This window comes from Strigops habroptila, chromosome 6 (genome assembly GCF_004027225.2).
Source record: "Strigops habroptila isolate Jane chromosome 6, bStrHab1.2.pri, whole genome shotgun sequence".
NCBI classification, from domain to species: domain Eukaryota; kingdom Metazoa; phylum Chordata; class Aves; order Psittaciformes; family Psittacidae; genus Strigops; species Strigops habroptila.
The window spans coordinates 55,626,904-55,649,016 of NC_044282.2; the positions used below are offsets into that span (position 1 = coordinate 55,626,904).

Consider the following 22,113-nt stretch of genomic DNA (forward strand, 5'->3'; position numbering starts at 1 on the left):
CACTGGAGTGAAAGCCTTCTATGGAAGCTTTTCTGAGAGGTTGATATTTAGTTATTCTTAGCTAAGGTACTTTCCAATATGTAGAGCCATTTTAGGCTGTGCCATACCTGCTAACAAAAGCTGTTGAATCCTAAATTCAAAGCTTATTTTAGCCATTTCCCTTGAATCTGTATGAGCAACCTGATAGTACTTGCTGGCTACAGTAGGAAAGCTGGAAGTCCTGCATGGCTGGAAACCTAGCTGAGTGTCGGTTGATATTTTGCTTTGCTCAAATTTACAAGACACAGGAAAAAGGGAAGGGGAACCAACAGAAGTGGGAGTGAACCCCTGCCAGCTCCAAGTACTGGTTCCCACACTGCATATCATAGGTTTGGAGAGTAAGGAAGCCTGATTTTCTCATTAAACCACAGAACTGAGTCTAGTTTCTTTTTCTGGCTTGACTGCTGACTCCTAGTGTGGTCTGAAATGAATCATTTCACCTCTTTGTGCTTCAAAATGGGAATAGAAAGACACCCACTAAGTGGTTACCTTGGAAGCTGCAATCAGAAGTTAAAAATGACCAGTATGAGTGTTTCACTGGAGCATCCTGAACTATTTCACCAGAGTGGTACATCTGATTCTTTCTTTTATCAGTTAATGAAAATAAATTAAAAAATTGTCTCTGAAAATTAGACATTAAGCTTGCAGTACAAGCACTGACTTTATTCTGCCCATGTATGTGTTGCTTCAATCCGTCACTGTGTTAAGCATTTTAGATTTCAGACTGGCCTGTGTCTCGCAAGCCAAGATAGGCTCTTGCCTCCTGACACCTTCTTGCAAGTGTTGCAGTAAATTAATAGACTGGAAGTTATTTATGAACACTGAAAAGGGTCTATCCCCTTATGCACATGTCCCTCTCAGTCTGACATCTTGATTTTTTCATGCATCTTATTTAAAAAAAAACCCAACTAAACCCAGCCTTTGGGGCACATGAATAAATGACACAGATATGCATCATCGGAACAGATGCTCACCATTGAGGGTGATTTATTTTAATTAGTCAAATGTCATTTGAAGATTTTTTACATTGTGACTGGCTTTGATTGCTGTGTGCAAAGCTGCTGCCATTCCAGGATCTCACATAATTCTCCCCTTTTCTTTCCCTCACCCACACGTCGGTGCCAGGCGGCATGGAGTCAGGTGTCACGCTCGCTGATGTCTGGTGTTACATGTCCTTGCTCGATAACTGGAACCTCGTGTCCCGCATGACAGTCCCAAGGTGTCGACATAACAGTCTGGTGTACGATGGGAAAATTTATACCATTGGAGGGGTCGGTGTGGCAGGCAACGTTGACCATGTGGAAAGGTAAAAAAAGAAAACACAAAAGCATGCTGCTTGCTGGAGCTTTTTCTTCACGCTATGCTAAAGGAACATTACCCTTTTAAAGGACACATCAAATAGGCCGTATGTGTTAAAATAAGCTTTTCTAACAGCTAAGAAAGGAGGAAACTATACAGGATTAGATTTCTTTTTAAAGCTTCAGTGGAAAGCATTGTTTCAAAACCAAAGACGAAAGCTGCCAGTCTGTTTTGTCAGTTTGCTCGAGGGAGCAAAGAGAGGAATTAAGCTTCTCTGGACACTTTACACAGATTATACAATGAACTAATAAACTTCCTTTGAATTTAGTACTGATGAAAGTCTTTACAACCACAATAATCCTTTTCGTTGTTTTTCTTAAACCTCAAAAAAGCAACAGCAAAGTAAGTTTCTCACACGTGCTCTCCTGGTAGAGGACCTCAGCCTTGACCTGGCTGGAAGGAAGATCCTCCCTTTGGTGGTCTTGGCCTGAGGCTGGGCCCTGCCAAGCTCCGAGTAAAACAATCACTAAATGGAAACAGTTTTGAATTCCTGGGCAAGAGGGAGGGACTGACTGGAGATGGGAGAGGATGGAAATTCCTCTTTTCAAAAAGATTCCAGATATAAAAATTTTGCTCTTCTCACATGGAACTTAAAAACCAATGAAGGAACAAAAGCATAAAAGAAACATTTCACAGGGTAGAATTCCAAAAGCAACTAATTTCATGTCAACCATAACATTCAATAAAAACACAAATTTTATATACATACCAATGTTTTCATTAAAAAATAGAAACCGCTTTGAAACATAGTATGTAAGAATATTCCATTCCAAAATGACCAATACAGCCCTAACCTTATGTAAACACTTCAAAGTGCATTGTGACAATAGAGTAATGATACATTTTTGTGAAATGTTTTTTCTTAGTGAATTTGGCAACCAAAAATATGAGAGGCTTTTTTCCCCTTTTTCTCAGTTTTAATTGCTGAATTTCAGTACTTCAGCACCATTTTGATGCAGGCCAAGCCAGAAAGGGATAGGCCTAAGAAAGATTTTCATTAAAAAAAAAAAAAAAGACCATTTTCAAAGGGTCAGGGTTAAAGATGCTTTCAATCTATTATTTTGGGATTTTGGTGCTGCAACCTTTATGTTCCATTTATGCAGGAGGTGCTTATTTTTACATGTAAGTAGATACGGTAAATACTGAATACCAAAACCTTTATTAAAAATTTATTAATGTTTCAAAGCCAAACACACAGGAAATTAGGAAATGCCAAAAATAAAGTTTTCTTCTGCAAATCTACTTTTTGGCACAATCTTTAATCATATGATGACTTTTTTTTTCCCTAGAGGATTTCTGCCTAGTTCAGTGCATGGAACAGACCAGTTGTCTGTATGTATGTATGGACAGGGAGATCCTGTCTCGTGGTGGGTGGTCACCATTCACATATGGCTCTAGTTTTGTATTCCTCTGCCTTCACAAATTTGGCGCTATTTGACCTAGGAGACAAGAGCGTGACAAAATAGCCCCTGGAAAAGATGTGTGCTGTGGGACAAGGTCTGTAGGCAGCCTTCCCTCACAGCACAGGCACAGGCTGAAGAACTGATGCTGGTGATGATGCTCTCAGCAAGTCAGGGAAATGCAGACTGCGAAGAATGAATGATAAATCATAGCAGTGAATGCAATACATGAGCATTGCCTCCCCCCTTAACCCTGAGCATAAGAGGGCACTGTCCTCAGGACTTGCTTTGAAAGAAATCATAACGTTTTGTGCAGATTTATGTATGATTTCTGAGGGTGTTTGTCCTGTAATTTAAGTCAGTAAATTTTTAACTAGCAGAAGTGGTTTTGTGAACATGGGAAGGAGAGAGCCCGGTGTTTCAGTCCATCTCTCAATAAAGATGAACATCGAAATAATGCTGTTGTGGATAGGTGTCTTGATAGATATCATTGATTGAATTATCTCTTTTTATTTTTCTCGTTTCTGTTTCTGCTCTGATTCTCATGGTCTCTCTTTAACAAAGCATCCAAAATGTTGATCACTTGAATGAACTCCAAATCAAGCAAAGTCACCCCCTCTCCTTCCTTCTCATCTCAGTCACCCAAGCCCTTGCCACAAATGACCTTGCAGCCTGCAAAGTCACACACAGGCTTTCGGCTCAGGGAGAGCAGCCATGCTGGTTTGCAGTTGTAACAAGCCCACCAAGAGACTTGCATGTGGGAAAGGAGCAGATTTTCTCTCTATCGTTTCAGTGCACACTGTCTCAACCACAATAAGGGTGTCTTGTCATGGGGATTTGCTAAACCCGTGGTTATAATTAATCTGCTATTGTCTATAAAGTGACTTGTGAGACAAAACCATGGAAAAAGTGCAACATGGCCTCCTTTGGGTTATTCCAAGAACTGAAAGATTTTTTGGGATGTTTCCGTTTTCACTCTTTGTAATAAAACGGCAGTGGGGGATGGCAGAAGCAAAGCATGACATGGTTGAAGCTGTGTGTTTTGGAAAGGGAATTTCAGGGTCTGCTGTTAGAAATGCAGGTGAGAAAAAGCTGACCCTTGTAGCTGTGCTGAGCGAAGTCAGGCCTTCTAAGACAAAAGCATTTGCCATTTGGATGAGACAGCTAGTTTGTGCAAGTTCAGGAATTTAAATCACTGTACCCCCTTTTGCAAGCAGTAAATCTTTCTGAATTTGGGTTACAACTGTAAAAAAACTGCACGAAAATACAAACTGAAGTCACTTTAATTGCTCAGTTGTCTGCTGTCTTATGCTCAGTTAATGCCCACTTCTTGACTCTGCCTTCTCTTTCTTCCCCTCCCAACCTCAAGAGCTACAGGCAACCGAGCTTCCCCCACCATATTTCTGTGAGGGCTGCACATTGCTCTTCAAATATTGTTTTGGTTTGGATGGGTCACTGAGATGCCACCTCTTAGGAGGGGGGAAACCTCTATGTCATTCCAGCAGGTCTTACAAAAGTGCTGTATTAAAATAATAAGGTGACATGATCATATGCTCCAAAGCGGGTGATGCCAAAAACTTCATTTACTTCTGAGGTTAACATTGTTCCCCTCAGTGTTGGATTTCAGGGATGCACGCACTCGGGTTTTGGTTAGTTTTTTACCTCAAAGGAGGCATCTGACATTATAGCCCTGTTGTCCACTCAGATGGAGGTATGGGGGCTTATCCAGGCCTAATCCTGTGGTCCTGGGCTGTGCCACCAGTATGAAGAGCGAGGCAGTGGACACCCTCACCCTGTGGAACACCTACCACTTCCCATCATCCACATGCAGCTTATCTTTCCCAACCACATTTTGCTTTCTGCTTGCTCAGTTAGCGCAAGTGTGACCATGGCCAGCTTTGGCCAGGTTTCGATGCATATTCACTGGCATGGTGGAAGGCATGTCTCCAGTCCAAAGTGACTTGACTTACCCTGACCTCACCTCAGTTAGCAGCCCCAGAGCATGGAGACTACAGGGTGTTTCACCACAGTGGGTCTTTGAAGACAGAGAAAATAATGTTTTCTCCCAGTTTCCTTCTTGTTTTCCACCTATTTTTCGTGGAATTCTTTTAATATTTTATCCTAAATGGTTGAACTCTTACAAAGATGTCTTTATTGCATTTTCTTTTTTAAAAACAAATGTCAGATCATCTCAGCTATACATGCTGCCATCTAATTCATCTGCTGCGCCATTAGAAAGCATTAAAGCAAGGAGGGATCACTGGACTACTAATGATTTATGGCATCAGCTCCTGAGCTCCTGTCTCTGTGCTTTTGGTTGTGTCATTGATGCTGAAAGGTGCAGCATCAACCAGAAATTCTGGTGCCACTTAAATCAGTGGGTGTTTTCCCATCAGCTTCAGTAGGGCTGAGATTTTTTACCTTTTCTCTGCCATTTGTCTGTAAAGAGGCAGTAAAAATTCTGGCTCGATGGGTAATATTACAGGACTATCAGTCACAAACAGATGAGTAGGAGTCATTCGTTACTCATCTTAAAACAATATGCATGTGCCAGAGGGGCTGAGTTATATGTCCATTTTTGTGGCTATACATGGGTATATGTTCAGGGAGAGTTATGTTTTTGGAATGAGTGTTTAGGGAAATAACAGCGTGGCTGCAGTTCTCCATCAAGCCCCTCTGGCAAGTTTCTGTGTGACAGGGAGCAAGTCATTAGGTGTTAGGCGAGAGGGTATTACACTTTCTGTCTTTTTCTGAGATATGAGTTGAGTTGGGAGGCGGCGAAATGAAGTGGATCCATGAACTAGGTTTTTAGATAATGGATGGGACCTGTAATATATGCAATTTGAGAGCTGAGAAGACTGCGTAAGCTGACAAGACAATGTATGTGACTAAAAGTGTGGAAATGTGGGTGCTTTGTGGTTATTATCTGTTTGAAGGACAGTGAAGATGAATCCCCTTGACCTGACAGCTCTTCTACAATAGGGTTGTCTAAAATTGGGAAATTACTTTGGTTGGCAGTGTGTACTTGGAAGACTGTCTAAATATTCAGTGTAAAGAATAAGCTTTATAAGCTTTAGAAACTGCTACAAAACCTACTGTTTTACTGAGACATCACACAGGAACTAGGGCTTCTCCCCCCAAAAAGGTGGTGGGATCAATAGCCTAACTGAAGTGCATCTACATGAGTGCACATCATGGGCAACAGGAGGAGCTGGAAGACATCATTGTGCAGCAGGAAAACTAACGACATAATTCCATCACTGCAACATGGTGAGATAACTCACATAGCTAGAGTGCTGCAACAGATGGCTATAAACTCTTTAGAAGGGATAGGCAAGGAAGGCGAGGCATTGGGATAGCCCTGTATCATAGGGGCTTTTGTCCCTAGGTGCAGGTAACTCAGGGGGCCTACAAGGGTGTTGTGAGGTTATGCAGGGAGCAGATTAGAAGGGCCAGAGCCCAATTAGAACTTAACCTGGCTACTACTGTAGAAAACACTAAAAAATGTTTCTGTAAATACATTAGCAGCAAAAGGAGGGCTAAGGAGAATCTCCATCCTTTATTGGATGTGGGGGGAAACACAGTGGCAAAGGCTGAGGAAAAGGCTGAGGTACTTACTGCCTTCCTTACCTCAGTCTTTACTAGTAAGACCAGTTGTTCTCGGGGTACCCAGCCCACTGAGCTGGAAGACAGGATGGAGAGCAGAATGAAGCCCCCATAATCAAAGGGGAAATTGTTCGCAACCTGCTGCACCACTTGGACGCACACAGGGCTATGGAAGCAGATGGGATCCCCCCAGGGTTACGGCGGGAGCTGGTGGAACTGCTCACTGAGCCACTTCCCACCATTTATCAGCAGTCCTGGCTAACCAGGGAGGCCCCAGTTGACTGGAGGTTAGGAAATGGGACACTCACCTACAAGAAGAGCTGGAAGGAGGGTCCAGGGAACTACAGACCTGCCAGCCTGGCATCAGTGCCAGGGAAGGTTATGGAGTGGATCACCTTGAATGCCTATGTGGCACATATAGGACAACCAAGTGATCTGGCCCATGCATGACTTTATGAAAGGCAGGTCCTGCTTGACTAACCTTATCTCCTTCTATGACAAGGTGGCTGCTTACTGGCTGAGGGAAAGGCTGTGGGTGTTGTCTACATAGATTTTGGTAAAGCTTTTGACACTGTTTCCCACAGCAATCTCCTGGGGAAACTAGCTGCTCATGGCTTGGATGAGTGCACTCTTTGCTGGGTAAAAAACTGGGTGGATGGCTGGGCCCAACGAATGGTGACAAGAGTAGTTCATTCCAGTCAGAGGACAGTCACAGGTAGTGTTCCCCAGGGCGTGGTACTGGGGCCAGTTCTGTTTATTGTCTTGAGGGTATATTCTGGTTAATATGCTTGAGGATAGGAAGGCTCTACAGAGGGATCTGGGCAGGCTGGATCAATGGGCCAAGGCCAGTTGTATGAGGTTCAACAAGGTTCAGTGCCAAGTCCTGCGCTTTGGTCACAACAACCCCATGCAATGCTACAGGCTTGGGGAAGAGTGGCTGGAAAGCTGCATATTGGAAAGGGACCTGGGAGTATTTGTCAACAGGCAGATGGACATGAGCCAACATGTGCCCCGGTGGCCAAGAAGGCCAATGGCATCCTGGCCTCTATCAGCAATAGCGTGGCCAGCAGGGCCAGGGCAATGATCACTCCCTGTACTGGGCACTGCTGAGGCTGCACCTCAAATCCAGTTCTGGGCCCCTCACTTCAAGAAACACATTGAGGTGCTGGAGCGGGTCCAAAGGACAGTGAAGCTGGTGAAGGGTCTGGAGCACAAGTCTGATGAGGAACAGCTGAGGGAACTGAGGTTGTTTAGTCTGGAGAGAAGGAGGCTCAGGTGAAACCTTATCACTCTCTACAACTACCTGAAAGGAGGTTGTAGTGAGGTGGGGGTTGGTCTCTTCTCCCAAGTAACAAGTGACAGGACAAGAGGAAATGACCTCAAGTTGCACCAGGTGAGGTTTAGATTGGATATTAGGAAAAATATCTTTACCAAAAGAGTTGTCAAGCACTGAACAGGCTGCCCAGGCAAGTGGTGGAGTCACCATCCCTGAAGGTGTTTAAAGAAAGTGTAGATGTGATGCTTAGGGACATGGTTTAGTGGTGGACTTGGCAGTGTTAGGTTAATGGTTGGACTTGATGATCTTAAAGGTCTTTTCCAAGCTATATGATTCTATAATTCTATGATGTCTTAAGAAAATTAAATATATAGCCTTGTCCAAGGATAATTTCTTAAGCCCCTCAGAACAGTCAAAAAGAAAATAAAAAGGCAAAAACCAGCAATCCATTAATGTGATTTTAAACAACATGTGAATTATCTGGTGAGCAGATCAATATGACACTGTACAGCTTTATTTTAAATAGTGGCTTTCCTGCAAATAGAATTAAATAATGTATAAGAAACTAGAGGGTACATGTCTGTAAGCAACTAACTGTGGTGTAAGGATTTTATAATGCGAATAAATGAAGATACTCATATGGCTGTTTAACCTAGAAGGAGAAAAATTAAAGAGACTGAGGAGGAAAAAAAAATAGTCTTTTCAGGTACTGAAGAGATCAAAAGTCAAGAAGGCAGAGGAGCAAATGGCACAGCTTGAAATGAATGGTTTTCTGCTGTTAATACTGAGGTGGTAGGGAAAGAGCAAGAAAGGAGGTGGAGAGTTGTGGAAACCAGGAAGATCATTTCTGCATGTGCTCTTTTCAATCCTGGGCTGTATTTTCTGCTGAGTTCAGATGATTTGCCATATCATGAGTACATAAATAACACATAAACTAGGGGATAGTGACTGCACAAGGATCGGGTGAGACGACAGTGCTTGGTGCACATGAAGCGACAGGCAGGGGGACACACGTCCTGCATGAATGAAAAGTCTGGTGTCTGGAGCCTGGCAGGGCCATGGACAACAGGGTTGCAGGGACTGATCTGAAGGCAGAGGAAGGTGTGCGAGGGCATCTGTGTAAAACCACATGTGAGTCCATAGCATACAAGGACTGCAAAACCAGGAGGCCTGTGAAAGGAGATGTCCTTGAAGTTCCAAGTTCAGGAGATTGGATGGGTTGGTAGGCCCATAGCCAAGGACAGGCATGGACACACCAGGACTGGAGGGAGCAATGGAGGAGAGGGAAGAAAAACTTTTACTTGGCTTGAAGCCAGCTCCCATTAAGTCTCCACCTACGGCTTCAAACAGGGGAATCAAATGCAAAGCTAGACTAATGGAAAGAGATCAATGTGATTATTCTTTAAATCAGTTCTCTCCCCGCTGGCCCGTGAGCAGAGCCAATGTTAAAAGCAGCTGAGGAGCCCCATTAGCACTAGTGGCAGTGGAGTGACAGCGGCACTGGAGATGACACTACACATGGAAAGGCCCTAGGGCAGAGAGGTAAAGCAGGTGTCATTATTTCCTGTCCTGGAAAGTTACAAAGATTCAACTTTATTCATTTTTAAACCAATATACTTAATCTGGTGCAAATTCTTGTGTGAACACATTAGGAGCTGACTTGAGATAGACCAAAATGATGGAAACCTGCCTTGCAGAGACTTAAAGAGCTTAGGCTACTTAGTTTATCCCATAGAAAGTGAAGAGGTGACTATTTTTTTCTGCAAGTCCATATGTGAAAGAAAGAGATTTGATAGCAGACAGCTTTATAATCCCAACAGGAAAAAAACCCGCTTTCTCAAGGGTGGGAGCTGAAGCAAAATAGAGACTAGAAATCAGGTCTACGGTATTGCAATGAGGGAATGAACTAGAGGAATAAATTTCCCGGGGGGACAGAGGGACTTGATGGACATATCAGGAAGCCTTGAAGGCATCGTCATCTTTTCTTCAGCCCCAGGGGTAAGTTAGGCTTGTAAGAGGGTTGCTTCACTGTACAGCCTATGTAAAACCCACATTAGATGTCTGTGTTAGGTGGACGGAGACTTGCTTCCACCTACTTCATGGTTCACTGATTTTTTAAACCAAATGACCTCAAGACAAGAGTGTTTTTTTAAGCTCCTCTTGCACCTATGTCCAGTAGATTTGCAGCCTTTGGCTTTCAGCAGATGAAGTGAAACTGGTCATTCATGGTTTCCCAGTGACAGATGCAGGGTGGGAGAAAGAAAGATCAGTTCTGTCATCATAAAGCATAAACGGAGAACAATGAAAGTGGGTGAGAAATGGGTCTGGGGGACCTGAGGTCCCAGCAGTGATACTCATCCAGAAAAAGGATGATTGGTTCTGTAATTGGACCCTTTCTCCAGTATTCCTATAGACATTGGTTCTCAGCCACAACCAGCCTGCAGGATATGTGAAGGATGTAACCCCTCCTTCCCAAAAACGTATTGGAATGATCAGAAAGTCATTGGGAGGAACACATCTGTTTTGGGAACTGTGGTTTGCCAGGTGCTTCTGCCACCACCAGGGAAGGCAGCATGGCCACTCACCATCCCATCTTGGGCCACTTCAGCTGTCCACAAATGTTCCTGGTGCTAAGTCAGAGTGGATGGTGTGAGACAGTACATATCGAGTGACAGGTATAATTTGTATCTTAGAAGCCAAAGTGCTAGAAAGGAACATTAGGTCAGTCCTTGGCATTGTTGCTTTCCCATTTCTAACCAATTGTAACCAATTTCTTAACCAGCTTTTAATAAGACATCAAGAATTAAATTACCAAGCCCCAAATTACTGCTGTAGATGAGTTAGCAAAGTGTAACCCAAAAGCAGTGTATGAAACTGTATTATGCAAGATTTTTGCATATCTGCTAGTATGGACTGAGTGCTGCCCCAAGTGCTGTGGGCAAATGCAGGAGATGCAGCATATGCTGCCTTCCCTGGAGGAGGTGCTTGTGCAGTCAAAAAGCATCTGCAGGCTTGGGTTTGGTACTAAGTGTTAAGAATCAGCCCAATATAGGTGTGTCATGTTGATTGCTCCCAGCACCGTGTTGTTTAATCTTGTTATATTTCTCCCCTTTGATCACTTGTTGTAGATGAATTTAATTTCTCAGTAACTAATTCAGAGCATTGTACAAGGCAGTTCTCCATGCTCATTATAAAGGACTTGCCTAATTTTATTTTTTTTTAGTTAAAGTTTGCCTCCCTCTTGCTTTTGCCTCAGTTTTATGAGTGTGTTAATTACTTTCAGTTATATTACTTGGAAACTCATTAATGCGTTTTCATTAAGCACATTATCCTTGTGCTGTTTCCACCATTTATAGAATTTCTCCCAGGTTTTTCTCCCAAGAATTCTCCCAAGAATTCTCCCAAGAATTTATTTTTCCCAGGTTTGAGCAGTGAAAACTTGAGGGACATGTTATAAAGGGAAAAATCCCCTGTTGCTAAATCATATTTTACAGATGGGTTCATGGCCATGGATTCATTTCATGTTTGCATATTGCGTATCACTAATATTAAGAGCAAAAATCATGAATGGGAGATGAGGGCTTCTGTTCTTGCAGTCAACAATTCTGAATAATCGCTATGCAGGAAACTCCTATTCGACTGAATGTGCCATTACATGGAAATATAGAAGCCTAAAAATCATGTTATTTTGTACTGTCTCCCAGACTCATTTTAGAGCAGCTATTTGGATCCCTGCCACATTATCTTTAAAAAAAAAATTGATGTCTGTACTTGTGACATTGTCTAAAATGAATCTTCATACATGGATTATTAACTGTGCATCCCTTATGGTCAATGGCTTAATTAAATCAGATACTGATGACCTTAAAACTAATTTAGCACTTTCATGCCTACTCTTTTCTGTTTGCTTCATGTCAAATATGGATGCAATGGTGAAATCTTATTTCAGCATTAACATTTTCAGCATCCTGCAATGAAGCACACTAGTTTGGTTTGCACAATGAAAATTAAATGGAAGCAGCTTATTCTAGCACAAAATGTGCATCACTGGCCAGTTAACCAGAGGAAAAAGAGCTATCGCGTTGCATTATGTGCAGGTGAGATGTGTTCCACAAGCTGAACAACTGAAGAACATTAACAGTTGCCTGCCTGTAGTCACTATTGGATATCACTGCACTGATTTGCAAGAATAATCTCATTGTATACTCATTAAAAGAAATTAATTAGTGGAAGACATCTTAACAAAGATGTCCTGAGTTTCTTTAGCTTGGACTATAATGAGATTTGAGAGGCATATACAGAAAATAGAACCAGCTTTCTCTGGGCTTTTCTCAATGTTTTAAAAGCTTAGAAAAAGCATTAATTACACTGTTTACCAAGTGCCTGAATTTGTAGGATGTTAAAAAATACATTTCCACCTCTGCTTTTCTTCTGCTTGTCAAGCTGCTTTTCTGTTATATCCCAGCCTGCTTTCTCTGCCTATCTTGCCCAGCATTGTGTCATCTCAGCTCATTCCAACTGCTGTTCTCCTAGGTACGATACAATAACCAACCAGTGGGAGACCATCGCTCCTCTGCCAAAGGCCGTCCATTCAGCCGCTGCAACTGTCTGTGGTGGGAAGATCTACGTCTTCGGTGGGGTGAACGAAGCCGGCCGAGCTGCGGGGGTCTTGCAGTCCTACATCCCTCAGACTAATTCGTGGAGTTTCATAGAGTCTCCCATGATCGGTAAGAGATGCATGGTGTCAGAGTAAACCCTTAGTACAACAGACATCTCTGTGCTACAGGCATTTTAATGCCTTTGCAGAAAGCAAATGAGTTGGGGGGTGGGGGAAAATACGTTTATGACATATTGGCAGGAATGCATGGTCTATTATACCAGAGAGGCAATTATCTGAATCTTTACTGAAGGCAACTGCCACTCATTAATACAGCTAGTTATCAGCTAGAAGTGATGAGTTCAAATTAGAGGAAAAAGGAAAGCAGTTACTGGGTATGGACAATTAGTGATTTTAGATCCAAAAAAATCGCAAAGTGCAGTGAAACTGCATCCTGGCATCATGTGCTGCTCCATGTGGTTTTACACCACCATTGGTTAATGGGTTATTACTTATAGGTTTGTTAAGATGCTGCCTGTCCTGTGGGAAGTGGCAGTCATTCTTAACTGGGATTTACCAGTGGTGTCCACAGGCATACATGCTTCAGAGGCTGAAATCTCCAAGATATGTAAATTACTGAAACTGTGTTTATAGATTATGATGCCCTCAAGCTCACTGAACATTTTACTGAACAAAGAGCAAGACAAGAGGCCAAATTTTCCAATGTACCAGCCAGTGTCAGCAGCACAGACTTCCTTCCAAAATGAGGATATGGCTCATAAATTTGCAACTTACTTGCTTTCTGTAGCAATTTGCACCATGAGTGTTTAGGTTGCTTTTGGAAATATGGTTTAGTGTTCAGCCTCACAAGGATGTTACTACAGAGTAACAGCCAACCTGGGCCACCCGCTCTGCTCTGGGTGTACAGCCTTCAGTCTGGCTGTACTCGAGTGCCAAAGAAACAACTCTCATACAGTCAAAGAGATGTTTTGGGGTGGCTTGCTTTGACATCCTAGATTCATAGAATGGTCGGGAACCTTAAAGGTCATCTAGTCCAACACCCCTGCAATGAGCAGGGACATCTTCAACTAGACCAGGTTTCTCAGAGCCTCGTCCAAAGTGATCTTGAACATTTCCAGGTATGAGGCGTCTATGACCTCTGGACAACCTGTTCCAGAGAGGTGTAGATGCCACATGCCTGTTTCACCACCCTAAACCTCATAGTCACATTGAAACTGTGACATGAGGTGCTTCATTTTTAAAAAATCATGGTCTCATTGAGCCTGCTAGAGCCGTAGGAGTGACAAATAATAAATTACAGAAGCACAGTTATAAGGTATTCAGGTAAGGTCTGAGAATATTCAGAAAGCTAAAACAAGCTGCTCTTTTTATTGCAGCTTGTTACAATTATTTTGACTCTCTTCTTGGGGTTCCCTAGTAGACCAGGTCATGAGGAGCTGGTGCAGTCACAATGCAGCCTCCGCTATGCAGGGAGTGCTGCTGTTTTCCAAATCCCTTGCTGCTGTTTGTGTCCAGCCTAACATAACATGACATGCATATGATGCAGCATGAAGCACCCAGCGGGAGGGCGTTAACCGGCAAAAGTCATGTTTATGTAGTACAGCAATGCAAACAACCCTATTGCCTGGCTTTTTCTATCACATGGCTACAGCTGCTGCTGCTCATTTAATCCACTGACTGACAGTATGAGGTTTTCCTGGACTCACAGCTTATTGCAAAAATGAATGCATTATGCAAAGAGGTATTCCTTTTCCTTACAAAAATAGTGCAAGTACCACAGGAGCTAAGAAATCGTTCCCTGGGCTCGTTATTCTGTCTAGCAGGCATCAACACCAAGCGTGCTTGGAAAAAATCATCCAAACAATCCAGAGTTGTGTTCATCACCTGTTCTAATGGACGGGTACTGTTATTTCCTAACAAAAATACATGAAAGATACTGGTGAATTTAAAAGATGGTATTTATGTTTTCTTGGTGTAAGCAAAGTTATTTAGTTAACCTGAAGGCATAAAATACATGATAAAATGAGGAGTTGCTGTGTGTCTTTGCTGGAAAATGTATAATGTCAATTTATTCACAAATAAAGTAAAATAACACAGAGCCTGAAAAATGGCACCCCCATGGAGAATGTCTGGGAAACTGAACTGATGTGATGCATGATCTTCACTAAAAGGCAGTGGGAATGTTAGAATTATATACTTTAATTTCTCCATCTCTACAAGAACCATATTGTCACCTGTATTTGTAAAGTACCCCCAAGTACTGGATGCCACACCAAGTACGGTACAGTCTAAACCCAAGCAGTGAATTCACTCCCAGTTTCTATTTATTCTTTAGCTTTTACCTGCCAGGAGGTGTTGAGACATGGATGCCTGTGTGCAGTAGGTATGACACTAGGCTCACTAACACGCTGCACATGGATGCTGTGGTAGCCTTTGGGTAGGTGCTGATTATACACATTCATGTTTGGAGAGGAGAGGGTCTTTCTCGGGTCCCGTCCTTTGCCCCACATCTGTCCTCCCCAGCTTTGGAGGGACAGATGTTCGTGCATCAGTGCAGCCAACAGCTTGATGTTACTGGAGTAATGTAGCCTCCTAGGGCTTCCACATTGCATAATTTTGGTAAACCACATTGCGCATCTCCTTCCTTTGTGTTTTGAGCTCTAAGTTTGCTGCTGTCAAGCTGAAGTCCTACAATAGTAAATGAACCCAGGCTACCTATTTGCAGCACCTGCCTTTCCATTTCTTGGCAGGCTGCCCTATATCACTCTGCTAAAAATGTGTTTCATGCCCAGCTTTCTGAGGTTTGTCTTATTTAACAAGATGGCCGTAGACATGCTGAAGTCAGTGGTTGTTACTAAGCCTAATTATCTTGTCATTGCCTTTTAGTTCACTTTGTGCCTTCATGCCAGGACACTAAAATGTACCTTTTTTTGACACTCTGAACACTCAGTGTCTGTACTGGGGGAATTACAAGTTTTTATTAATATTTCTGGATGGTACAAAAACCAATGTTTCGTCATCACCACTATTAAATTTTAAAATCTGGTGAGAACTATGGGAACACAGAGGTCAAAGATCTATGAGCATTTTTGATTTCCAATCCAAGTATCTAGTTCCTCACCATACCATTTGCTCCTGCAGTGATATGTGGGACAGTCACAGAGCTGAGAATGTAAGAAATATCTGGAAAACAGCATTAGTAGCATCTGTGCATTTTTACTGCACTGTCCTGTGGCTTAGTTTGGTTAAAATGCATAATCATTCCCATTAACTTATTTTTGGACTTTACAAGAAAAATCAGATACATGTCTTCCCCCTTTCCCCAAGGCTGATAGTTTTGTACCCATGTGTGGGTTTGGCCAGCTTTCACCTAGAAGTCTCAAAGCAATGAATGTTTCATCTCATCCTACAATGTATTTTTTTTGCCATGACTAGTTCTTGGTGTTTCTCCCATTAGTAAGGTTGAATATTACTTTCCTTTGTCTCACCCATTTCTCCTCTATTTATGCCATAAGCTCCATTCAGAATGGTTTTTTCCACTCCTCAACGTTTTCCCCCTACACGTATTTTCTCTGCCTTCCTACCTCCCCTTCTTCTGTGTGGCCATGCTTTGTCCAACTCTCTTCAGTTCATCAACATTTTGTCTCATAATTTGATGCTGAAACTGCCCCACAATGGCAGGTGAAGCTTTCTGCTTTGGCACTGGCGATCCCACCACACATAGATGAAATGCAGTGTTTGTAAGTCAGGACACTCAACTTCAGGGTCTCTGAGGAAAGTTTGCTCAAGGGTCATTGAGGAAACCAGAGGACCCTGCAACCTGTTGTGTAGTTATGAGAAATCAGCCAAGAGGAGAGCACCATGCCAGAGGGCTGACATCTGAGACCCTCCCGTTAATTGCAGTATCTGCACTTTGCCCTCATGAGCTATGTTAAGGATCAGACCACAGCCTCCTGGCTGTTGCGGGACATTATCTTATCCATTACTATGCCATTCTTGAGCTTGTCTGCATAGTATTCAGAGAGGGGAAGAGGCACTTACTATTAAAAGCAGATTTATTTTATATTAACTAGTCTCCATTCTCCAATCTGCTTCATCATGTGCATCAACCTCCCCACTGGCCACCTGTGCTTGCAGAGAGACCCTTTGGTTGGAGTTATATCTGGACTGGTGGCATGCCTGCATTTCTTCCTCATGATAAAAATGGTAAAAAAACTAGCTTGTTTTTAATAACCTTTTCCCATATGAAGTGCTGTTGCCATTCATTGTAATGCTACTTCAGTCTCTGACCGAGTGCTTTACTGGAAGGCAACATAAGATCTTTAAGCAATCATGGGAGGGAAAGCAGGACTATGCTGCTTGACCATATAATGTACTGAGAGATAGGAGAGCCACAAAACACATCACAGATAGCACACTGTCATTACTAAGTGAGGAACACGCAGGTAGGTTAAGTTATCAACCCCATGTGAAGTACACCTCCAGCTCAAGGATTGTTGTTGAGTGCATACCCCTTCCTGCAATGACCTGTCACTAGAATAGAAATACTTGCATATTTTCCTTTAGCAACAGCAAAGAAGAGTGATTTTATTATGTTATCCACTTGGAGAGAAGAGTACCTTTTATCTATTATTTCCTTTACATTTATTCTGCCTTTTAATCTCAAGTCTGCTTGCTGTCCTGGACAAATCCCATTTAAGATTTTCCAGCCTAAAATGGATTACTATATCTGACAGCCCCAACACTTGCATTTTGGAGGGGAAAGGAGGCTGCTTCTCTGTTTCTATGCTGCTTCTCCCCTCTCTTCCTTCCCTCTGGTAGGGAAGGAGTTTTGAAATAACCAGTATCCCCAGTATATCCCACCATAAGACTCTGACTTATAGAAGCTCACATTTACACGCAGTAGCATTGACCAAAAAGCCCATCCAGAAGATGCTTCTGCAAAATCAGGCTCCCCAGCCACCCACTTTACGCTATGAGCATGGTGAGGACTTAGAGCAGCAACAGAAGTTGGAGTCTCCTGAGTGTTTGCAGGAGGTTACCAAGCCCTGGGAAGGACAACAGCAAGGGAAGAGTGTGGGTAGGACCTAGGATGAAGTGAGGTTAAAGGCTGAAGGTGGTCATCCACACCTGGGTAGCAGGAATGATGGCTTGAGTTTTCCAAGCTCCTTGTATGCATGAACAATTTTGCCTCCATGGTAACAAAACAAAAATAAAACCCACTGTCTTCTCTCTACCTGTCTCTGGAGGGTGCCCCGTGTGTCTTTCTGCCACATCTTCATCAAGATCAGGAGACTGCTGTGAACGTCTCCCTTCCTGAAAGAAGCAGCAGGGATTTCTCTGTTTCTCTATCACAGGCTTATTTTATACCAATTTATGAAATGGTAGCTAAAGACAAAAGCAGTAAAAAGACAACAGATGGGTGATGTATTGAAAAATTGATGAGAATCAAACACGATTGACTCTTAAAAAGTAAGAAAAAGAATATCAGACTGTCTGCCTAGTTGAAAAGAAAGAAAAAAGTCACTATAAAAATAACCAAGGGGTTTCCCTCTCCTTCTTTAACAAAAAGGAATGTGAAATCAGTGATTCAGTCTCCTGAGAAGTCGTTGATTCTGCCTTGCGGGAGCCCCATATAATTTCCCTGTGAGATTTGGGAGCCGAGTTCTGATTTTTTATGCAAGAGTTTCATTCTCCTGCAAAGCAGTGCTATTTGAAGGAAAAAACCCAGGAAGATGTGATAATTAAATATGGAAAATTTCTGATGAGTGTCTTAACTGGAAAAAATGTCACATATGCAAGTCTGACTTGGAAAGGGATGTGAGCCGGGTTGTTAGGACAGATAAGTCTTTCTGATGAATTATAGTGGCTTAGTGGCACTGAGAAGAAACTGAATACTCCTTGTTCTATTTTCTGGATGAATTAGTTTCTTCCCATCTGTTCCCAAGGATCAGTGACATTTTCCTAATACATCCGTGGTTTTTTGACATATGCCTATAAATACTCAGCGCAATAGGAGCCCAACTTTAACCCGTAACATGTTTTGTCTGGTTTCATGCCAGGTGCTGCGCTCCTGTATGTCCCCCTGGGCACGCACTGACATGGGGTGAGATGAAGTGGACCAGACCACCCCATGGCCGTGCTGGAACAGAAGCAAGACACCACAAAACCATTATTTCGCTTCTAGTTTAACCAGTTCAAACCTCAGTTAGGGAAATTACCTCTCTTCTGGAGACATTCATCAGCTTTTGCTTGACTTCTGACAAATTAAATCTCTTGTAAAATAGTTAATGGAATAAGATGGTTTTACAAGAACCTCAGGGTTACAAGACCAGTGATGTAAGAAGTAAGCAAATGCCAAAAGTAAAGCTGCAGGGGCTGGTTTAAACCCTTCTCTTTCTGTGTTCATAAAAGGACACAGTCATAGTGTTATAGATCTGGGAGGAACATACAGACCCCTTCAGCATTATGTAGAGGCCCTTATCAGAGATGTAAGAGCATAATAAAGCTGGTATCGCACCTCCTCTCCAGCGTGCTGCCCAGCTCCCCACATGTAGGAGGGCTGCAGTGGCTGAAGCCATCAGGACTGTGTCCAGGATGATTCTGCACTGGAGGCACAAAACCAACCTTTTCTGAGCATATAAAAATGCAAATTTTGGAAAGGCTTTACCTTATATCTGTGTATGGAGTATTTTTATGTGCCCCCTGACAGCAGGATAGCCACCCAGGAAACATCATCTTCACAATGCCAAAGGGCTTAGGCTCTTGCTTCTTAGAGAATTGGTGTGCGGTTTAACTCCAATAAAGCAATGTATTTTCCCATCTTTTGTTCCAGACACTGCTGATTGGTTTCACTGAAGTGTTGATTAAAAAACCTGTATCACATCAAGACAGACACCATCATGAGAAATTTCAGCCCAACTGGCTCATATTTAATCATGTGCATATGGCATGCTAACAGCATACGGGACAAGTCAACTAATTAAATTAGACTTATTTTATTCAATAATTTATGGTTAGTTTTACCAATATTTCTAATAATGCCACAGCTAACACAAGAGTTTTCAAGAATCCTTGGAAACTCTGATTGAACCTGATTCAGGATAAGGGACTTCCCTAATTTCAAACTCCAGCGTCGCAGAGTTTATTGCTAAAGTACAGGACTGCTTGGAGGTACACACACATCTGAAAATAAAAATGCAGGTGAATTTACGAGACAGATGAAGGCAAAAAAACATTGGGTTTCAGAAAATCTTCTGGATTATGTGGGTGACCTTCCCACAAGCAATAGCAGAATTCAAAAGAGAACCAACTCTTTTTTGGGTGTTATTAAATGGGGCTCTACGCTGTGGGTTTCTTCTGCACTTAGTTGCTGCACAGGCATGGGAAGCATCTGAGTTAAAATTTGCAGCAATTCTAAATCCTGAAATAACTTGACATCTTAATTCTGTATGTAAGAGTGGAGCTTTCACGGTGACTCCATTAGGCTTCGGGAGAGGATAATTTTGCTTTACCAGTTTAGAGGGAGGTGCATACTGGGGGGATGAAGGACTGATGAACTTTAAAAGTGCCTTTGAGAACTTAGAGAGAGGAGAACAAAACCAGGAAAGGTTTCCTCATTTTTCTTTCCCTAGCCTTGGAGGTTTTGAGAAACGTGACTTATCTATAAATAAGGGGAATGTATAAATAAAAAACCAGTCTCCAAACCTGAGCCTAAAACTGATCTCAGTGTTGCTTTCCATTGACAGATAACAAATATGCTCCTGCAGTCACTCTCAATGGGTTCATCTTTATTCTTGGAGGAGCGTATGCACGAGCAACCACCATCTATGACCCAGAGAAAGGCAATATTAAAGCAGGTCCCAACATGAACCACTCCAGGCAGTTCTGCAGGTGAGAAAAACCATTAAAACTAAATTACTGGTGCCTTAACATTTTCTGCTGATAAATAAGCTAATACAACCTAACAGTGAAGGGGAGAGGGGAAGGAAGGTGTGGATCATCTGGGGGCTTTCCTCATCTCTTTTTTGTATGTGTTCAGGGATGCAGCATTTCCCAAAGTACACATCTAGGGCCTACTATGGTTCATGTGTCTCTTCAAGTTCAGGCGTGATGGATCGGGGGGAGGGACGTGTGTCGGGCTCCTCCAGTGACTACAGGAACACTGTCTTTCTCAGTTTGCCTTTGTAACCAGAGGATGATAAATACCCACTGTAGGAGAGACCACTATAATGTGGAACATGGTTTTGCCAAAAACCAGCTAAAAGATCCTTGGAATTAAAAAACCACCAAGTAAGCACCACACACTGATATTACTTATTTATTACCTTCTTCCGGTAGCTTTTGGGGCTTGCTTCCCCGATCCCGGTCACAAGTTTAAGAAACTTCCCAAATTGGCTGACAAAAATAAAACCTAGCACCCATCGCAGGTACTGGCAGAACTTAAAGGCCTTTTAAAAAGTGCTCATGGCTGTTACAGGCAATCAGACAGGCTTGTTTCAGGCTTTATACAGCACCAGCCCCATGCAGAGCAGATCCTGCACCGGGAACTGGCGGAGTTATCGGTTCCATGGGGAAAAGCCATCGCTGGTCCACAAACGCTGCTGCGGGCACTGGGTGAGGTTTCGTTACTAGTATTTGATGCAACGTGTCTCAGGGCAATGAGCAAAACCAGGACAGAAAGGTTGTGCCAGGCATGTGCCCAGGCAAAACACTGGCAGGGTTGGGAGGAATAGCAGATGGGGCAGCAGCTGGTCCCACAACAGACCAGCATCTCCCAATTATGCAGCTCACAGCTCTGCTCCTGGCCCCAGCGGTGTCCCTAGCCCTCATCCCATGGTTAAAAAACACCTTCATGTTTTAGGTTGTTGCATTTAACCATTCACTATGATGCAAATGAGAAAATTCCTTTTAAGAAAGCGTGCTCAGTTTTTCTCTTTTTGCTGTGTGGTTGGGGTTTTTTTTTTCCCTGGTTTTCTTTTTTTCCCTTTCTTTTATTAATTTAAGGAGCGCCCTCTCTTGGCTGCTGGAGCAGATTTTATTGTAAAGTAAAGGGGTCCAAGCAGCCAGCTCCATGTGCTTAGACCCTGCAGTAAGGACGGGTCTTCCTTGTCCCTCCACTCTAGCAGGAGGTGAAGCCTGCAGTGCTCAGGCAGCTGCTAATGGTATTTTTCTCCTGAAAACCAGAACTAAAGTGTACAATGCAGCTCAGGATCAGAGCCCAAACCAGTCAAATGAAATGGGGGGGACTTGTAGGTTTGATACATTCCTGCGTCTTCCCGCAGAGAGCGTTGAGCGGCTCTTAGAACATCTCTGTTTTGTGAAACGTAACAAAAATCTGCTAATGAAGTATCTGGAATATACTATAAAAGAAGTTGCATGGATGATTTCAACCAGGAACTGTTGGCTGAGCATCTCACATTAAAACTTCCCAGGGTTTCTAATGTGAAGGGAACTTTGCACCCTGCAGAAGGGAATCAGTGGGAGACCCTGTGATGGACGAAGGAGTCTAACCAGTGACCTCAATACTAGCTGCTGCTGTGGCACCATAATAAACTGGTTTTGCTTAAGCAGAGTATGACACCCATCACTAAACTTTCAAATTACTTTTTTTCTGAAGCCTAAAGCAATAGTGTACTGGAAACTTACCTTTATAGTGGGACAGCTACCGAAAAAAAGAATAGTTCATACATCCCAACTGGATGCCAGAAAAAGCACAATTTCAAAAATTATTAAATGTGCTGGGAAACGGTCAAGGAAAAATGTTTCAGCCAAAAAGAGATGTAAAACCTATGACAAAAAATAAATCAGTTTGT

The 22,113-nt window shown here is 42.7% G+C and overlaps 1 protein-coding gene across 5 annotated transcripts in view; it reads left to right on the forward strand.

Annotated features, from left to right (window-relative positions):
- Positions 1 to 22,113, forward strand: part of KLHL29 (kelch like family member 29) — a 410,258-nt gene that overhangs the window by 375,896 nt on the left and 12,249 nt on the right. For 4 of the 5 annotated variants that reach the window (XM_030490107.2, XM_030490109.1, XM_030490106.2 and 1 more), the window contains 3 exons: positions 1,165 to 1,345; positions 12,214 to 12,407; positions 20,047 to 20,191. In XM_030490107.2, the coding sequence (XP_030345967.2) occupies positions 1,165 to 1,345; positions 12,214 to 12,407; positions 20,047 to 20,191 (520 nt within the window). The remainder of the gene's footprint in view (positions 1 to 1,164; positions 1,346 to 12,213; positions 12,408 to 20,046; positions 20,192 to 22,113) is intronic. The other variant, XM_032920018.1, reaches the window with a different exon arrangement.